This window comes from Lepisosteus oculatus, chromosome 27, assembly GCF_040954835.1.
Source record: "Lepisosteus oculatus isolate fLepOcu1 chromosome 27, fLepOcu1.hap2, whole genome shotgun sequence".
Lineage (NCBI taxonomy): Eukaryota > Metazoa > Chordata > Actinopteri > Semionotiformes > Lepisosteidae > Lepisosteus > Lepisosteus oculatus.
Genome location: NC_090722.1, coordinates 1751689 through 1772376, shown reverse-complemented (window position 1 = coordinate 1772376; position 20688 = coordinate 1751689). Strand labels below are relative to the sequence as shown.

Genomic DNA, 20688 nt, shown 5'->3' with positions numbered 1-20688 from the left:
AGTTATTTCTCTCCACTTGTTCCATCCAGCTTTCACTCTTTGTTTTACTGCCTCCAGTGTTTCTCCTCCCTTTACCAGTTTTGATCCAAGGTATTTAAAGTCATCAACTTGTTTCAGTTTTCCTCCATTTGTCTCCTCAACATTGGTCATAGTATCTCCTCTTCTCTCCATTACCATTATTTCAGATTTTTCTGCATTCATTTTCAGTCCACCCTTTTCCAGACTCCTCTGCCGTTTGAACACTTTCTCCTGTAGTTCTACTTCTGAGTCTGCCATCAGTGCCACATCATCGGCAAAGATGAGTTCCCAAGGCACTTCTGTTCTTACCTCCTCTGTCAGTGTGTCAATAATGTTTATGAAAAGGAAAGGACTTAGTGCTGATCCTTGGTGTACTCCAACTGTGATTTCAAACTCTTTTGTCTCTCCCTGTTGTGTTATCATCTTCGTAGTTGCATCTCTATAGGTTGCTTGAACTAAATTCACCATGGTTTCTGGTACTCCTTTCTTCCTCAAGCACCAATACACCACCTCTCTGGGCACACGGTCATATGCCTTCTCCAAGTCCAGAAAGGCCACATACAGCTTTTTCCCTTTCTCTAGTGTCTTCTCCTGTAACTGTCTCATCACAAAAATGGCATCTGTTGTGCTTTTCCCCGCTGAGAATCCAAATTGTGAGTTGTGGATCCTGATTATCTTCCTGAGTCTCTTGTCCAGAATTTTTTCCAGGATTTTCAATCCATGTTCCAGAAGTTTTATTCCTCTATAGTTTTTACACTCCATTGGGTCTCCTTTCTCCTTGTAGATGGTAACCATACTGCTTTTTGTCCATTCTTCTGGAATTCTCTCTTCCTTTGCAATATTGTTTAGCAATCTCGTCAGCCACTGAATCCCCTCTTCATCGAGGTTCTTAAAGTGTTCTGCTGCTATTCCTGATGGTCCAGTTGCTTTGCCCACTTTCATCTCTTTGATAGCTTCTGTCACTTCCTTTACTGAAATTTCTTGGATTGGTCCACACACTACGTCTGCCTCCACTAGGTTCTCCCTCTCATTTTCTACATTTAACAGATTTTTGAAGTACTCCAGCCATCTTTGCTTGATCTGTTCTTCTTTAATCAAGACTCTGCCTTCTCCATCCTTGAGTACCGCCACCCGGATAATATCTTTTTTCTGTCTCGCTCTATGTTTAGCAATCTTGTAGATTTGGTCCTCTCCTTCCTTTGTTTCAAGTTTCTCATACCATTCTTTCCAGGCTCTTTCCTTTGCTCTTGCTACACTTCTTTTTGCTAGCTTCTTTAGTCTCTTATATTCTTGTAATTCTCCAGTGCCATCTTTCAGTGCCTTGTATGCTTTTTTCTTTTCCTTCAGTGTTTCCTGAACTTCCATATCCCACCACCACTCTTCATTTTCCCTCGGTCTGCCTCCTCTTGTCTTTCCACAAACCCTGGTAGCAGCCTCTTCTAGGATGTGGCTCATCTCAGTCCACTCTTCTTCAGCTGAAGGCTCCTCTGTTTCCTCTGTGTTGTTTTTCATTTCTTTCACCAGCCTGTTGAAATCTACTTTGTTTTCTCTCAGTTTCCACACTTTTGTTCGTGCTGGGTGTTTCCTCTGCCTTATTCTTCGCTCCTTCAATATTGTGATGTCCATCACCAGTAGCCTGTGTTGTCTGGTAACAGCCTCATAGGGCAGTACTTTAGCATCTTGGACTTTAGCTCTATCGATTCTTCTCACTAATATGTAATCTATTTGGGTATCATGGCCTCCACTCCTGTATGTCACCTTTTGCTTATAATTCTTCGTGAACCCTGTGTTCACTGCAAACAATTCAAGAGCTTGGAGTGTTTCTAGTAGCCTTCCTCCTTCTTCATTTCTCTCTCCTAGCCCTCTCTGACCATGTTCATCTGGATAGTCTGGGCATTTCTCTCCTAAATGTGCATCGAAGTCTCCTCCAATTACCACCATTTCATTTCCTGGGATTCTGCTAACCACTTCTTCGAGATCTTCCAAAAAGCTATCCTTTTCCTCCTGTGGTCTTCCTACCTGTGGTGCATATACAGAGATGATATTCCATAACCCACTCTCAAAAGCCACCTGTACATTGATAATCCTGTCTGAGTGTCTAACCACCCTCACTATCTTGTCTGCTAGGTCTTTGCACACTATCACACCCACTCCATTCATTTTTGTACTCTTTCCAGCATATAGAATCTTGTATCCCTCTCCTAGGTGTCTTGAGCTGTTTCCTTTCCACTTGGTTTCTTGCACACACAAGATCTCCACTTTTCTCCTTGCCATAGTTTCAACCAATTCTCTCCCTCTCCCTGTCATGGTGCCAACATTCCAACTCCCCACTCTCATTGACTTAACATTCCTTCCAGGCCCCTTCACCTTGTTTCTTTTCTGTAGCCCCCACTCTACAGTTTTCCCCACAGTAGCATAATTTCCATTAGTACCCTGTTGGGACACAGCACTAATGGCGGACGTTGTTAACCTGGGCCCCGGCCGATCCGGTATGTGCTTTGTGTTCTTTGCAACCATGGTTTTGGCAAGATGGTTTTACGTCGGATGCCCTTCCTGACACAACCCTTTTAGTCGCCTCTTACGACAGGCAGGGATACCCAGTAGGTATTCTGATCCCCCTCCCGAGGGAACATCCTTCCTCCACCAGACTCTATAAATCCCAGTATGATTTCCTCCTCTCCCTCGCATGCGACTCTCGCACTCTCGCCAGGAGGTCGGCCCTCAGCCCAGCTGGGTAAAGGCAATATCCGCTCCGTAATAGTTCATCATGCTTTGATCTCGGGTGTTGTCACTCCCAGTGAAACACAACACACGTTTTGTGCAGAAACAATCTCCTTCTCTTCTCTTCCTGTGGTGTGAAACAGATCAGCGGGTCCGTGTTCCCCAGTCAGGCTGGAGAACAGCGCCCCACCCACTGCGTCCGTCACAGAGGGGGCAGAGCCTAGCAGCACAGACTGAGCGCTAATGGCACCGATCGCGTCTGCATTTATAACTTAGTGTTTAAAATTAATCAAACAATGTTAGTCATTTCTTTTTACTTCAAGTCCTTTGGTTTTTTAACAATTTCGACTGATCATTTGATAACATTGTTAAAGCAGGATCTTATTGTACTTCCTAATTATATTACACATGGAAAATAATGTTTTTAATCATCTTTAATGATTTATACATTTTGGAAAGGTTTCACCTATACAAAACAATGTACATATAAATTACACATTTAATAATTATTATGCATAATAAAAGGTATGAATTCAAATATAGTCATGAATATTAAAATAACGTTGGAGTCAATTGTTGCACTTTTTTCCACATCTTGTAAAAAGTGATAATTTACAAGACTTTGGTCAAATGTGCATTTGATCTGACAAACTAAAATCAAAATATCACAAAATGAAAGTAAACAAGTAAATTATAAAAAATAAATTTGGCACTAAAAATAAAATATATCAAATTAAAGTTCTAAAATAATGAGAAATAAAATGTAAAATATACTGAGAAAAGTTCCTTTTCCCATCAGCCCTGAGATGAAGCCCATCAGCAGCAAAGGCCTGAGCAACGGGCTGCTGGTTCTGCAGAAGCACTCTGTTGCTCCTGAGGAGCTGCACATGGTCCATGTGAGAGGGGAGCTGTGGAAGAGCCCGGGCAGCTTCTTTCACAGCTCCAGCAGCAAAGAGGCATCGCAGAGCCGTGGCAAAACTGAGCAACTTGCCATATGAACCTTACAAGGAGATGCTCTCCTTCCTGCCACAGTCAGTTCTTTTCTAGCTCTAAGGATGTCATAGGAGGAGTCCCCCTGGGCTCTGTTATTGGTCCCCGTGTTAATGATCAGTAATATATCCTCGTTCAGGGCCTGGAGGTGGTACAGGTGCTGGTGGGCACTGCGTGTTGTGCCAGGGTGCAGCCACACCTGTTCTGCTGGCATCAGTGTTTCCAGGCCCCACAACATAGAGTCTCTGAGGATATGCACTTTCTTTGGACCTGATGGGAAAAAAGCCATTATCAAAGGCATTGCACGGCTACATAATAAGATAAATCTTAACAGGATATAAACTGTACTTATAACATACATATCCAACAAATAACAATGAACAACAGTGTAAAAATTATAACTCACAAGTAACTATAGACAATGTTGGAAACCAGCTATCACAAGGCAAGGAGGTTATTTACATCAGCCATTATATATAGAGCAGTAATTTCGTATTGCTGGCTCCAGGGATCAACTTTTCACCAGCCTCCCTGGCGCATCAGCATCAGCTACAAGATGTTTTCCTTTTCGTCTTCCTCAAAATTATCTGCATCTGACACACAGTGTAACATTAGCAACTGCCCGGAACTTAAGAAATCTAAGCAACAACCCTCACCTCATTATCCATGTGATCATCTAACAATGGATAATCAATTAAAGCCTAAAACGTGATCACCCTCCTCTACACAATCCACAACAAACAAGTCTCCTGTTCTATTTACACGGACTGCCCTGCCTGGCCACCAGCATTCACTCCCATCTTCACTGCTCACAAATGTGCTCCATTTTCTTGCCTACAAAGTCCTCTGCACTAACAGGAAGCAATTCTAAATAACTATTCATATAATCTTTCCACAAAGCAAACCACCACATTTTTCTAAATCCATCATATTTATTTAAAAACATACTCCTGGCCATCTAGGCTCATTTCAACGACTGTGCCCTTGTATCACACCTTCCTATCTTTCTCTTCAAAAGCATGTCTAACTCTCTTTCCTAACAAGTGTTCTGGTTTAATTAACATAAGAATTCTTAATCTTTCCATACAAACTGTTTTTCTACCTAGATCCCCAGCCTTAAAATGCTGCTTAAAAGCATCCTTTAAAAACTCTACCTTTTCTTCAACAGTATGTCCTGATGGTGCCAAACATTAATCTTTGCCTTCTCTAGATGTACCTGGGATTTCCTCTGGCCTGCTGAAAACACTTTTTTAGTTATCAATCAGCTGTTCTAGACTAAGCCTTTTCCCCTCCTTTGAAAAATTGAAAACTCCATTTTCATGTTTCATTCCTCTCACAAATATCCTAAACCTCAACAGTGCTGTAACTGCAGGAAGCTTCTTGTTCTCATCTAAATGCCTCAGCTGCTCATCTATTTCTTCCTCGCTGTTCCAAAGTCCCCATACTTTCCTGTCTCTACCGCTAGTACTTCCTTTGTCCTTATATCTCGTTTCTTTTTCTATCTTTTTTTCCTTCTTCTCTCTAAGTGTCTTCAACCTGGCATCTCTTATCCTATCCATCCTCTCCCAAAACACAGCCCTCTGCTCTTTAACTGATACTCTAGCTTGAGATAAAACTTCTGCCTTCTTTTCAGAATCCAGTTTTTCAAGCCACTGCCAAGACCTGTTCTCCTTAAACATGATCAAACCCTCAACAGCTATTGCAGTTGCTCTGACCAGTATTTTAAGTAAATTGTCAAAGATTCCCAAGTCCCTCTCATAGCTTACATGTGTCTTGGTGCTGATTCAAACATTTTATATATCTCCTCTGAAACCTTATCATACAGTACCTGCCATATTCCAAATGATCTGCTACCATCCTACAACACACCTTTACAAAACTAGGAAGGATCAATTCCTCTGCCTGCCTAGTCATGTCCTATAATTCAGGGCTCCTCTATTCTGTGAGCTTCTGCAGAACAGGTCCGGAATTTGCCTCCATGTTGGTAAACAAGCGTACCTCACCTCTGACTAACGTACTGCTATCAGCCTGCCATTCCTTCAGCTTACACACTAGCTCCCTGTATCTCGCATTCATTTCTAAAACGTGCTCCCAGAGCTCTCCACAACTGCTCTGTCACAACCTTACAAATAATTCCCAGTGCTCTGCATCCTGCAACTGAGCTACACTCAAAACCTTAAACAGTGCTTGTATTAATTTGTTTTCATCACCTACAGTATATCATGCATGAATTCCAGCAATTCAGCTTGCAAAAAATAAACTCTAGCTGCATTGTGGAACATTGCATTAATTCAGTTTCCTTTAAAGGGAATCAGAGGGACATGATCAGATTTTCCCTGGCTCAACAAAAAAGATCTAAACTGTACAGATTTGCCACTTTTCTCACACCCTCATTCATGGATGGCTTTGCACACTGATCTAATCAATCTAACTGTACCACTCTCTCCAACCCTTCTAGGCATCCAGTCTAAACTAACACTGCCCACCTTTTCGCCACCAACAATCTTCCCAGACAGAAAGTGTAACATTTGCCTCATCATGCCAAGGCATCAAATGCAATTCAGAGAACAACTCATTGATAAGTCTGATCCTAGCCTTGTCTGTCTCACTGAGGTCATCAAATCCATATACAATTTCAGGCAAGATATCAGTTCTGTACCGTGCCAGGATTTCATTAATGTTTTTTTCTGTACTTGCCCTGTCGCCAATTAGATTTGTAATTTTGTAGACAATTTCCTTCTCAGAAAGCGTTGCATCCGAATCCCTGCTTCCACTGTTAACAACATCTTGCACCACCTCTGAAGAGTAATGCTGTCCTGCACCTGAACATCTGCAAATATGAAACGGTGTTGGGCAATACCTTTCGATCTGCTGCAGTGCTCTTTGCGGCAGCCGGAGCATTCCGAGTGACTGGACCTGCAAGAGCTGATTATTAAAGGTGACGTCTTGGCAAGGTGACGGAAGCCTGTCAAAGGTTCTTCATGCGCCGCCCAGCTTTCCAATAGAATTTCAAAGGGGAACTGCAGTCCCAGTTACTCAGACCGGTTAGTAAATCTCTGTAGCAAAATGAATTGATTAACGGCATAGAAAACATTGACAAATATCGAATTAACCACAAAATCATGAACGTTTTGAAAGTTCTGTAAGTCGCCATATTGTCACAAACCCCTGTTCTCTCCACGGGGAGAGCGAGAGTTCGTATGAATTGCGCCGTGAAGCGGCCCTTCCTGCTCACTAGTCACTAAAATGATACATGTACTGTGAGGTACGAGTGAATACGTACAGGTTGTGCTGCAGATATTTGACCACAGAAAGTTTCCAGTGTGATCTGCATTCAGAATTAACAAGTCAGTTCAATTTATCAGCTAGACTGTCTTAATGTCGAGAGCAATATTTCTGTTGAATCGCAGATGTTGGGCATTTCTGGAAATTTTGTCTATTTTGTGATGTACACAGTAACTTGTAAAGCCTCCAGCTTACATCTGACTTTTATTGTGGTTTAAAATACACTCATCAATGCTGATAGTTTCTAAGCTCCAAATATAAAAATGTGTTACAGTTCCCCTTTAAAGGAATACCAGAGATCGATGGTATAATGTTTACTTTCCATTCATATGTGTTCAGTTTCTAGAATAACATATCTCAGCTTTCAGTGACTTTCTGAAGAAGGTAGAACATGCTTCTCTTGGGAAAAGTACTTTGAAAATCTGCCCATCTGTCCTCATACTCCATGTATGAGGTCAGATGGGAAGATTTTCAAAGATACTCCTTGTCTGTCCATCAGTTGTGTAGAAAGAAAACGCTCAGAGAATTACAGTTTTCATGGCTGTAGAAGCAGTAGAAGCCCTGAGTCTGTGTGAGGAGTGGGAACAGATCACCTCACCTCCTCTGCAGGATTCTCAAAATGAACTTCCTGTAGACTGTCCTGAAGCGCATCTCTCACAGTCTCCTTTTGAGAGATGTTCTGGGCAGCTGCACTGACACACTGGTACAGGAAGGGCTGTGACACCGGAGAAGAGGACAGTGAGCACTGAGCTCAGGAGGCTGCTCTGTACAGCTGGACTGAGAGGACATGTTAGCTCTGGAGACAACACACTGAAGTAGAGCGCAGAACGCACATTTCACACTGAATGGGCTCTCTCCTCTACTGGACAATCAAACACTGCTCATGGAAACACAGCTCACAGCTCACATGAATGAATCTAGCCTGAACAGCCACACACCTTACAACATCCAATACACAGCAAATTACAGACAAACCTGCTATGTCACTACGTCACAACACTAGGTGAGGAATAAGACTTTTAGTGAGTAAAAGTCCCAGATTCTCATGTAGCTCAACCTTCTGTCAGACTCACCTTCTCCTCAGAGGTGGAGCTGAGAGGGCAGAGCACTCTGACTGTGTCCTGAGTGAGCCTACAGGCCCACACCTCATCCGCCACTGTGCTCAGTGTGTTAGAGAGGAGCTGCAGACACACAGGGGAGGCAATCATTAGTCCCAGAACCAAGGAGCAAATTTGCTCTGGACTGGACTGTGACACTCCATCTGATCCCCAATACTAACCAAGCTCATAACTCCTCCAGGTGAGGAACTTCAGCAGGTACGACCAAAGCAGCACCACTTTCTAAAGAAACACAGTGAAAGAGGATGAAAGGATACAGGAAGAGATAATAGACAGGCTTGACAACAGTCTGCCTGAGCATCGAGCTGGAAGAGGTTTCCAGTCTCAGGTGGCAGAGACTGTAGACAGAGGCACTTACTTCAGTCACACTCTCATTGGCACACCAGCAGGCCAGCATAGCCTCAAAGCTCTGCCTCACAGTGCTGCTGCTCTCACTCTGCTCGGCCTGAACACACAGAAACACACACATTATCCCACTGGGTGTGGAGCAGGGACATGCTCATCCTGTGCAAGAAGAGGTAAAGCCAAACACTTGGGATGGACTGACAGTTCTCAGGGTGCTGCTCAACAGGAAGTCCAAGGTTTTATTTCATGTTCATTCAGGAACATTACTGACAAAGAACCGTAAACTGCAGCTCCATACCTGGGTGGTGTCATCTGCAAGGGCACAGTTCTTTACTATGTACTCCAGAGCTATGAATGTGCCCCCCAGCCCCGGGTAGCCCTTCTGCCCCATTTCAATCAGGACCTGTGACTCCAGATACTTCACCTGAGGACAGGAATAACAGCACATCCAGTTTGCAGAGGACCAGTCTGCACACGCTGAGACACACAAACACCCTCACACCTTCCACACACCTCAGGAGTACTTCACACATTCCCAGGCGCAGCAGAATACAGATCACAGACACATGGCAGCACAGTGAGGCCAGATCACTGCAGCTCTGACTGTACCTGATTGCTGGGGTTGTGAAGGGATGCCACAAAGCTCATGAGGACATACTCCTTCAGGGCCTCCTTGACACAGACTGAAAAAACACACAACCCTGTGAGTGCAGCCTTGGTCCAAGCAGCTTGACCAGATGCAGCAGATGAAGAGGACGAAGTAGAGACTAGGAATCGGGTGTGTGATTGTACACAAATGGCAAATCTTTAATTAATCATTTAAATATTAAATACTCTGCCAATGTTTTCCAAATTAATGTCTCCTTTTCAAAACCTTGGAAATGAGTCATTTTTAAGAAAAGGGTACAGCACATGTGTCAGGGATTGTGCTCTGCAAAAGAATGTACAGCCATTGTGAATTTTCACAGGTTCCACAATGCAAGAGCAGCTATTCTTAAGACCGTCTGCCGCCTGTACCCAACACCAGCGGCTGAGTCTAGCAGTCCTACCTGGAGCTCAGGGCCCCTGGGATCCTGCAGAGGCAGTGGCAGCACATCCTCCACAAGCACACGAGTCAGGTGCTCTGCACTGCAGGGAGCTCTGGGCTGCAGCTACAGTGGGACAAGAAACAACAGGACACTGTTAGCAGCTCTTCCTCAAGACTCAGCATGATGTAAACAGAGATGGAACTCTGACAAAAACTCAGTGTTACATCCTGCCAGTATATCAGTTTTAGAAAAATGAGTATAAGTTACATATGGCAATAAAGTTCAATTTGAGTTGTATTTGTTTCTCCTGGGAGCACTGTTCAGGATCCTATTTGAAATCTTCTTGCCTCATCTCTAATGATGTTGACACTTTATAAACTTTATTATATTGGACTTGATTATGCTGAATCAGATGTTTTGTTAATTGTTTTTTTTTTCAGTTTTATTGTAAAACAAGCACCATCATTAAAATAAATGATATGCAGTTTATGACCCCATGTGAAATCAATAGCTGTGATTTTAAATCTGGTATAGAATCAGGTCATTATGAGAAGGCTGTGGAGAAGACTAACTCCACATTCAACACAAAATGAATCCCCTGAGCTGTCAACCTCTGAGAGAATCCAGAAGGAGCCAGAGTGCTTTCTGATATGTACAGCAGCTCAGAAAGGTTCCATTCACTGCAGGGCGGCTCAGTTGTTTTTCACTTCATCTAGAAAGCTGATTTGAAGTCTTATGTCTCCAATCATATCAAAGCAGGTCTTTCGTGGGCAGCCCACACTGGAACAGATGTTCCACCACCACAAGCTTGAAGGTCTTTGCCTGAACCCCTGCAGCACTGAACCGAAACTCACAAGTGACTTAATGGAGATCCAAGACAGACTGTGAATCCCATGACTGTGGCACAGTACTGTATGAGCTCCAGATTGAACCCCACGTGCTCATCTCTTTACATCTGGACTGGCAGATCAACGTTTTGAGAATCAGTGGGATGTCTTGCTTAAGACAGGGGTGACCTTCTACCTTAAACAGGGTAACAAGCAGCTACAACAACGCATCTAAGAAGATGGCGCTGTGTTAGTGGCAGCCTGCTACAGCAGCTCTGTGTCTTTTTGTTGTCTTTTTGTTTCTTTCAGTTAGTTAATGGTAGTGTGTTAGTGTTTTTTCTTCATACCCTTGCCGGCAACTAGATTTGCGATCACAACATGATGGATGCTAGGAAAGCGGAGATACTTTTTCTTGTTTTTTCTGATACTCGGACCTCTGTTTCTATCGGGTTGCAGTGCCGATAGCTACAAAGGCATTGTCTACACGCGGAACCAGCTGATCGCGCTAACGCGTCCGGCTCTACTCACTGGAGAGAAGCCATCAGTTCCAGAGTAGCTGAGGAGGAGAAGCCGAGGCTGTAGGGCTGGTGTGACGCGAAAGGCAAAGAGAAGGAGATTTAAACCCTATCTTCCTTCGATCATTATGGGAAATGCGAGGTCCTTAGTGAACAAGATGGACGAACTGGTGAGGAGCCAGAGGGAGTATAGAGAATACAGTATCATGTGTTTCACCGAGACTTGGCTCAAATGTTACCATCGGCGGCTTTCAGCCAGTGCGGGCGGACAGAAACACCGTGAGCGGTAAGAGGAAAGGAGGGGGCTCGCTCTGCTTGTCAACAACAGATGGTGGAATCCTGGACATATTCATGTTAAGGAGCGCTTCTGTAACCCGGACATTGAACTGGTTGCCATAGGACTGTATCCATACTATCTGCCGCGGGAGTTTACATGCACCATCTTTGTTGTTGTTTACATTCCACCCACGGCGAACACAGAGGCAGCGTGTGACATCATACACACAGTCACAGCCAGGCTACAAACAAAGCACCCTAGCGCTTTTATAGCTATTTCAGGGGACTTAAACCACGTCTCTATTTCCATCACTTTGCCTACTTTCCCCCAGTTTGTTAAGTGCCCGACCAGAGAAAAGAAAACACTGGACTTATTTTATGCCAACGCTAAGGATGCATATAGTTCCACAGCCCTTCCCCCCCTTGGCAGATCAGATCACAACCTTGTCTTGCTTACACCACTATACACGCCTATTGTCCAGCGCCAACCTCGGGCATTAGGACTGTGAGGAGATGGTCTTAGGAGGCTATGGAGGATCTATGTGGTGGTCTGGAGGCTACCAACTGGGATGTGCTGTGCAAACCACATGGGGACGACATAGACAACATGATGGACTGTGTCACTGACTACATTAACTTCTGCGTACACAACACCATCCCCACCAAAGACGTACACTGCTTTTCCAATAACAAACCCTGGATCACCAGCGACCTGAAGGCTCTTCTGAATGATAAGAAGAGAGCCTTTAGGAGGGGGGATAAGGAAGAGGTGTACAGAGGGAACTAAAACAGAAGTTTAGAGAGAACAAGGACGCCTACAGGAGGAAGGTAGAGGACAAGCTGTAAAGGAATAGGGTGAGGGACGTATGGAGGAGCATGTGAGAGATCACTGGCTTCAAACAGGCTGGGGGTGCAACGGAGGGGAACCTGGAGATGCCCAACGAGTTGAACCAGTTTTTAACAGGTTTGATTCAGGGCCCTCTGTGGCTCAAAACCCATCCCCTCACAGCCACACGCTCCCTAAGCCTTCACAGCTGCGACTGCCCAACACCTCCTCCATCCCCCACAATCATGGCCGCCTACAGCTACAACCCCCGACAGCTACTCACCCCCCCATCCCCCACAGCTGCCACTCTCCAACACCTCCGCCATTAACACCTGCAGCACCTACAGCGCTATGAGCACCATCCCCCAGGCCAGGCTGACCATCACGGCTGACCAGGTGAAGAAGGAGCTGAAGAGGCTTCACCAGGGTAAGGCCACAGGTCCAGATGACGTCTGTCCCAGAGTTTTGAGGGCTTGTGCGGATCAGCTGAGTGGAGTGCTCCACCGACTGTTCAACTTGAGACTGCGCTTGGAGAGAGTCCCTGTGCTCTGGAAGACATCATGCCTGGTCCTGGTACCAAAGAAAGGGTGCCCCTCTGTCCTCAATGACTACAGACCAGTAGAGCTGACTTCTCATGTCATGAAGGCACTGGAGAGGCTGGTCTTATCCCACCTGAGATCTCTAGTTAGTTTATCACTGGACACCCTACAGTTCGCCTACCAGCCCAGTTTTGGTGTGGAGGTTGCAATCATCTACATGCTGCTAAGGGCCTACTCACACCTGGACAAGGCTGGCAGCACTGTAAGGATTATTTTTTTTTACTTCTCCAGTGCCTTCAATACTATCCAGCCCTTACTTCTAAGGAGGAAGCTGGAGGAGATACAAGTCGGTGCCTCCATGATCTTGTGGATCACTGACTATCTGACAGGCAGACCACAGTCTGTGAGACTTCAGAACTGTGTGTCTGAACAGGTAGTAAGTAACACAGGGGGTCCTCAGAGACAGTTCTTTCTCCGTTCCGCTTCACCCTCTATACTTTGGACTTTAAATACAACTCAGAGTCATGCCACCTGCAGATGTTCTCAGATGTGCTGCAATTGTGCAATTGTGGGGTAGGCATCCTCTAATGAGACACCAATAAATGTAGGGGTTTTGTGCATTTACTGGGACAATTATTAATTGTAGCATTAAGTCACAAAATGATTCTTTGATGGCTATTATAAGACCGACCCAGAGGGATACTCAGCAACGCACACACGGATACTAATACACCACAATACATTTATTAATACATAAAATGTGCATATAAACATAACAGATCTTATTGTGAGGGTTAGCAGAATACAAAAGGTATATATTCAGTCATGAAGAGTTACAAACCAAGAGGGACATACGTTCAGTATATCATTCATTTAGACCGTTTCGTAAATGAACTTGGATTACAACTTCTACACTAGATACTCAAAAGCAAGTACATCACTCATAGGAATTAAATTGATATAATCTCAGGTTGAGGTAACAATTGAATTCTCGAGCTGTAATGCAGAATGTTGAATACTCATCCAATCTGTGTGGATTCAGATCTCCCGCGGACACAAACAGCTGCAGGCTTGTTGCTGTGTCCAATCGGCGTTCTCTGGCTCGGTGCCAGGCAGTGCTGGTTCAGCGAGAGAAAAGTGGGAGAGATTTCTGCTGCGGTGTTCTGCTGATGCTCTCTGAAGACCGGCTAGTTAGTGTTGGCTGAAACTAGCAGAGTTTGTCCACAGGAGAAAAGTGACTGTGGGTCCAAGCAGGTCACACTCTTTAGACAGGAAGAAGACCGGTTCGTTCCTGATGTAGCGCAAGTCCTGAATCCACAGATTCAGCTGTCCGTTCTGACCGTAGTTCACTTGTTGAAGTGAAGTTCTGACTCTCGGACACACTGGCCGTTACGTGGTGGTCCGAGCTGAGTCTGAGGATGTCCAGGAGGAGCCCCAAGGAAGCCCTGTGCTGCCTATTTTACCTGGAGGAACTACGGTCGTTCGTTGGTTGAAAGTTCTGTGGGCATTCGAGACCCACGTGGGGTTAACCTGCCCTACCAGTTCCTGATTGGCTGAGGATGGGTAACAATGCACTCTGACCTTAGGGTTGTAAACATCTTTGAATAAGACTCTCCCAGACAGTAAGGCGCAAGAGATGGCCATTTATTAGGGTTGCTGGAGAATCTCAGCTTTGGGAGTTGTTCCTTATCAGGACACTCTATCGACTAGAAAAACACCTTAAATGTGAACCAACTGGAATGACCTCTCTTAATCCAGCACCACTGAGATGAAGGAGAGAGGGACTGGCAAGGGAGCAGCAAACTTAATTCCTGTATTTTAATAAGCCTTGCCGCTACAGTGGGATGTATCAAGAATGGGCATGTAGAGAATACCGGTTCAGGGACGCCAAATATGTAGATTATAGTGGCTCTCTGAAGGCACCAGTTCTGTAGGGTTTGGGCATTTACTGAGACAATTATTAATTGTAGCAGTAAATCACAAAGTTGATTCTTTTGATGGCTTTAGAATCCAACCATGCGACATAACTCAAACAACGCGCACACACAGGTACTAATACACGAGGATACATTTATTAATACATAGAATATGCATATAACCTAACAGATCTTATCGAGAGGGTTATCAGAATACAAAAGATATATATTCAATCAGTTACAAAGAGTTACACATATCAAGAGGACATACGTTCAGTATATCATTCATTAAGACCGTTTCGTAAAGTGAACTTGGTTACAACTTCTACATTAGATACTCAAAACAAGTACATAACTCTTAGGAATTAAATTGATATCAACTGGTTGGGATAACAATTGAATTCTCGAGCTGTAATGCATTGAAGTTGAATACTCATCCAATCTCTGGGGATTCAGATCTCCTGCGGGCACAAAGGAACAGTTGCAGGCTGTTGCTGTCCAATCCGCGCTCTCTGGCTCCGTGCCAGGCTGTGCTGTGCGGCTTGCGACGGTGCGCTGCTGATGCTCACTGTTGGCATTAACTAGCAAAGTTTGTGCACAGGAGAAAAGATGACTGTGGGTCCCAGCAAGTCAGGAAGAGGACTGGTTCGTTCCTGATGAAGAGCTAGTTCTGAATAGTGATTCAGCTGTCCACAGTTCCGACCTGTTCACAAGGCCTGCTGCTGGTTACTCTCTGGCAACCTCCACTCTAGACTCTTAGAACAAAGGAAAGTTCTGGCACTCGGACACACTGGCCGTTCCGTGGTTGTCCGGGCTGAGTCTCAGGATGGTCAGGAGGCGCGCTGCGAGAATGTCCTGCCCTTGGGAGCCTTCTGCTCCTGGGCCGTCCTGCCCTGGAATTCTCCTTTGAATCTTGTTGAATCTGAATCTCAATCTTGTCGAATCTGAATCTTGTTGAATCTTGTTGAATCTCTCTCTCACAGGCTCTCTGTGTTGCCTGTTTTTACCTGGAGGAACTTCAGCTCATTGATTGGTTGAAAGTTCCATGGGCATCAGAGTCCCACGTGGGTTACTCGGCCCTACCAGTCCCTGATTGGTTGATCAAGGTGAGATATGAGTCACTTACTCCTGACACTTAGTAATGCAGTCCAGATGTCCAACTCGCACTCCCTAGACAGATAGGCGCCAATGGGTGACCATTGATCATGATAGCCAGGCTTAGCTAAGTGCATCCCCCTTTGGGAGCTGTCCTTGGACCTTAAATCACCTTGCATGAATGGTTTCTCTGTGGCTGCACCACAGAGATGAACAGAGAAATGAGGCCTAATTTGGGAAAGCTCAGAAACACTTAATTCTGTCTTATTATTAAGCCTCGCCGCTACAGGCAGGAGGAAGAGTGCAGAGGAAGAGGTCAGGAGCTTTGTGGAGTGGTGTGGGGAGAACCACCTGCAATTGAATGTAACAAAGATGAAGGAACTGGTGGTAGATTTCAGGAGGAAAAGCGTCAAACATACTCCTGTCTATATCCATGGGAGTGGCGTGGAGATGGTGGACTCGTACAAGTACCTGGGAGTGCACATTGACGATGGAATGGTCTAAGAACATCGAGGCCATCTACAAGAAGGGTCAGAGCCGACTTTACTTCTTGAGGAGGCTCAGGTCCTTCAATGTATGTAGTAAGATGCTACATATGTTCTATCAGTTGGTGGCGAGTGCCATTTTCTACGCAGTGGTATGCTGGGACCCTGGGATTAGAGCAGTGTATTCTAACAGGCTGAACAAGCTCATCAGGAGAGCAAGCTCTGTCATTGGGTCTGGCCTGGACCCCCTGGAGTTAGTGGCCAAGAGGAGAATGGTGTCCAAACTAGAGGCCATCATGGACAACGTCTCCCATCTATGACATGCTTGTGAGATTGAAGAGCACGTTCAGCAATAGACTGATCGAACCACGGCACGACAGGGAGCGCTACAGGAGGTCATTCTTGCCTTCTGCCATAAGACTGTACAACGCATCCACTGTGTGTCTGGACAGAGGCAACATTGACAGGGACCTGTTTCTGGACTGAACAGTAAACTGATCCAGCTGTTCTTTTTCTTTTTCCCGTTTAAAGACGTTTTTGGGCAATATATGCCAGGGACCTGTGCAATACATTTATAATCATATTTATATTGTGCAATTTGTGTACTGTTCTGTTCTTTGTGTGTTCTGGACTGTGAGTAACTCTTCGTAGTGCACTTCTCACTGTACTGATTGTACTGTATGTATAGTATTATTATTATTGTATCATTCGTTACACTGTTGCTGTGTTGTCTGTGTTAAGCTGCAATTTTTTAATCATTGACATAACTTTTTACATACATGTAAACTATTTTGAAAAGCCAGGATGCCTTTCTAAATTGGCAGCAAACATGTCCCTGTCTTAGAATTTTATCAAAGACGAGCCAGAAGAGGTGTTCTCATTCACTCAGTAAGGCATTTATTCATATTGCGCAATAGGGAAAAACAGCAACCACCAGTCTGTGCAGCAAGTGAGAGCTGATTTTCAAAGTAAAATAGGAAAAGGTCCCTTATTTTATACACTTAGCTGGTGCAACACCTCAACGTGTTTACTTCATTATGGTAGGTTGGTAAAACAAAGACAGGCGAGACAGTCATTTTCCAGTCCTTATAGGTCTTAGGCTTAGGACAGAGAAGACAGCTACGTGCAGTTACCCATCGCCTTTTTGCTGGGACAGAGATCAACATATTCTTAGAACATCCCATGGCCTTGACTCGCTGGGTACAATCACACTTTGTTCTAAGAATCCAGCTGCTTTTACAACACAGCTCTGCCCGTAAACTGACATATTTAGGATAAAACACTTTTTTTCAGTAACTTTCCATTACATCCCATAGAGAAAACCGCATGGAAGACATGCAAGCTCCACACAGCAGGAAATTCAGTTGGACATCAACCCCAGGAACTGTGAGGCTGCAGTCCTTAATCCACACCACTGTGCTGTCCAAATGGTCACTCGTGAATTAAGTGCTTTAAGAGCTACAGTATCATTAATTCCCCATTCTGAATGCAGGAACTTGTGCTTTCATAGATTTTAATTATCACCAATCCTCTCCCACATGACATTAACTAAGAAAACAAGACTGGACTTGGAATATTTCAGTCTAGGGCCCAGATATTTTCCTCTAATTGCTCAGAAAAATGTAATCTTTAATCTGGGAGATCAAATCTGAAATGAAAAAAAATATCTCATGACAAAGAGCAAGAGTAACCAAACATTCAGCTTTGCAATGATACTATTTGTCTCGTTATCTAATTTAGACCACCCCTGACCTGCACTACTGGAGGATGTCACTGCTGGTATTAGTACTAATCCAGCTCATGACTATCTGAAGCACTGGGCTTCAATTTCAGTTCTTGTCGCCATGATTCCTAAACCCTGAGGATAAGGTCTATGGAAAGAATATAATTAATGATGTCTTCTGTAATTGATACTTGAGTGATTCAATCAGCAGCTGGTTATGGTTCACAATTTAACACCTGGTTAGACAGGTGTGTGTAGGAGCTGAAGCCCAGCAGTCTTGAGTATATAAAGGCCACTGTGGGGGTTTATACCATACATGAGGTTTGTGTGATCACTCATCAACATGGAAGGGAGAGGCTGTGTGTTGTGTTTGCTTGTAGGATTCTTTCTAGGTAAGGTTTGGGTTTCTTACTTTGACTAAAAGGAGCAGCATAAAGGCAGATGGGAGGATTAACTGCATGCTGCTAGTATTTAAGGATTTCAGTATAGGTATTTGATCTTGAGTATAGATGCTGCCTGAGTGTTAAATCCATGACATGGATGTTTGTGTGCTCTTAAAGTTCTGCAAGCCTTTGATTCTCTGTGTATGGAGCTCTGTTCACTTGTGGTTGTTGCTGATTCATTAATGCCCTATTGGCTTGTTTCTTCTGTCCTCGTATACTGACTTAGTCCCTCCGTGTCGGATGCTCATGATCCTATGTTGCCCTCAGCCCAGGCTGCTTCCACATGATCATTGACCCAGTGGTGTCCTCTCCTTCCCAGTGTCTGTGGCTGAAGCCCTGCAGTGTCGGGCTGTGCCTGGCAGTCTGAAGCAGGTAGACGCTGGTGCTGGAAGGGTGTGTGGAGTCGACAATGCAGACAACCTGGTCAGCTACCAGGGCAACAGCTGGGTCTCTCTGGCCATGAAGGGGAAACATGTGAGTGTGGGGCCAGCAGGGCTCTGGAGTGTGAGTCTCGCCAGCCTTGTGTTCAAGTGGCTTCGGGGAAGGTGGATCCAAGTACAGCCAGGTGAGGCTGCAGCTGATCTATATGGGTTAGAAATGATAGCTTTCAAGTTTATCCATGGTTAGTGGCTGCTTTCAGCCAGAACATCTTTCATTCCTCAAGTGTTCATGACTTCATACTGAGGAATGAGCACTGCACTGCCCCCTGCTGAGAACAGCTGTATTTCTTGCTCTCCTCTGCAGGCTCCCTCATCCAGATTGATGCTGGTGGAGACAAGTTCGTGGTTGGTGTCAATGCTGCCAATTCCATCTTCTGCCTGAACAGCGGGCCTGTGCTGCAGTATGCTGGCCAGGGCAACATCCCCTGGATTCCTGTTGTGGGCTCCCTCAAGTACTATTCCTGTGGGCCTTTTGGCTGCTGGGGAGTGAACAGGTTGGACCGGATCTTCGTCAAGCTGGATGTGAGTGGGGATTCCTGCAAAGGCTCTGACAGGTGGTACCCCATTCAGGGCTCCCTGTCCCTGGTGGAGGTGGGCTCAGATGGCAGTGTGTATGGGGTGAACAGGAATGGAGTGGTCTTCAAGAGGTGAGCTGGGGGAGGGTTAAATGCACATGGGTGCATGACTGACTGTCCTAATTCTAGGCTGCTCTAACCCTGTGCCTTTTCCTGCAGGCTTGGTGTTGATGCCTGTAACCCCTTTGGCAGGAGCTGGTGGGCTCTAAGGGCAGCTGGTGTGGCCAGGCATGTGTCCTATGACCGAGGAATCCTCTGGGTTGTGTGCAAAGATGGCCGAGTCCAGAGGTGCCAGGTCTGAGCAGCCTGTGTGGTCTGGTCCTGAGTGGAAAGTGACAGGCATGACTGGGCTGCATGAAGGATTCAGAGTGGAATGAGGCACTAATGCCCGTCTTTGGTTTTCTCTGTGCTGCAATAAAAATGCCTGAAAAACCCTGTTCTTCTGTGGTGTCTAATTCTGTAGCTTCAAATTGGTTAATGATCTTAAAACCAGTCCTCCTGATTTAATGAGGAAGACTACCTGGCATGTCCCATTAGGCATCAATATCCAGACCTGTAAGCCCTCTACTCACATGGCCCTTTGCCTGAAATAAGATAATGAAACACCTAGTCTCTTTCCACAGTGGCTTAGTCCCAGTTTTGTGCATGACTGGATTAGCTAGAGTGCCCCCATGTTTCTTGGGGAGCATCACTGATCGGTCTTTTCCAGTGGCCCTAAACAGGGATGTAAATTGAGGCTGTGACTGGGGTCCTCAAGGCCTTTCACTCTCTTAACCCTAAACCACTCCAGTGTAACATTTGTTCCCATAATGTGTCAGTGCAAAGCACTTGGTCTTAACTTTCTTTTACATCCCTAACCATGTTAACTGGGTGCTTTTTTTTTTGTTAACAGCTGAGTTCATATTCATGGTTGAATACTCACCTGAGGTTTAACTCAGGTTTAGGTGTGATACTTCATTGCTGTTACGAGTTGAGTGGGATGTGGCTTGGTGAACCTGTACAATTGAAAATGCAGTTGCCATATGAATACCTACAACACATTACAAAAATAACCCCTATTAGTACTTTACCAAGTTGTGTGTGTGCATTTGTAGTCAAGTGAAGAAGTATTGTGTACAGTCCACTCAACTGCCTTTTTTTCAGGTGCCTGTTTACATTTTTACTTCCTTACTTGTAATCAGTTTTTCCATTTATTGTTAATGTAGAATTAAACTTTTAAAGTAGGCTGACTATGTAACAATTGCTGATACAATGTCATTGAGATCTGTTTTTGTAAAAGATCATTACCAACTGCAACAATATGGTTCCACACAGTACTTCTGACCACACTTTGTGCACAGAAGTGACTCCTGTTTCCAGACAGGAAGGTGAAGGTCATACAGTAGAGTTGTTGTTGCCCTTCAGGATTTTCAATACATAAATTGGGCCCCTGAACAGTGCAGGACAATCACGTGAACCTGAGAATGTATCTGGTCACTCTTCACAGTTTGGGCTGATTCCAGAGCAAAAACTTTGTTGCAACA

The 20688-nt window shown here is 44.8% G+C and overlaps 2 protein-coding genes and 1 long non-coding RNA gene across 3 annotated transcripts in view; all 3 read left to right on the top strand.

Annotated features, from left to right (window-relative positions):
• The window catches only part of LOC138225330 (maestro heat-like repeat-containing protein family member 1), a 37506-nt gene extending 19607 nt beyond the window's left edge, over positions 1–17899 (top strand). The window contains exon 7 of the mRNA XM_069185219.1: positions 17725–17899. Coding sequence (XP_069041320.1) covers positions 17725–17770 — 46 coding nt within the window. The 3' untranslated portion in view covers positions 17771–17899. The remainder of the gene's footprint in view (positions 1–17724) is intronic.
• Positions 3476–9802, top strand: LOC138225341 (uncharacterized). Its single transcript, XR_011183853.1, has 2 exons — positions 3476–4715; positions 6374–9802. It is a non-coding gene; the product is annotated as an uncharacterized lncRNA (long non-coding RNA).
• Positions 17900–17981: 82 nt separating the features above from the next.
• LOC138225329 (fish-egg lectin-like) lies at positions 17982–19602 on the top strand. Its single transcript, XM_069185217.1, has 4 exons — positions 17982–18099; positions 18470–18715; positions 18895–19237; positions 19325–19602. The coding sequence occupies exons 1-4, from the start codon at positions 18051–18053 to the stop codon at positions 19464–19466; spliced, it is 780 nt and encodes a 259-aa protein (XP_069041318.1). The 5' UTR covers positions 17982–18050; the 3' UTR covers positions 19467–19602.
• The last annotated feature ends 1086 nt before the right edge of the window (positions 19603–20688 follow it).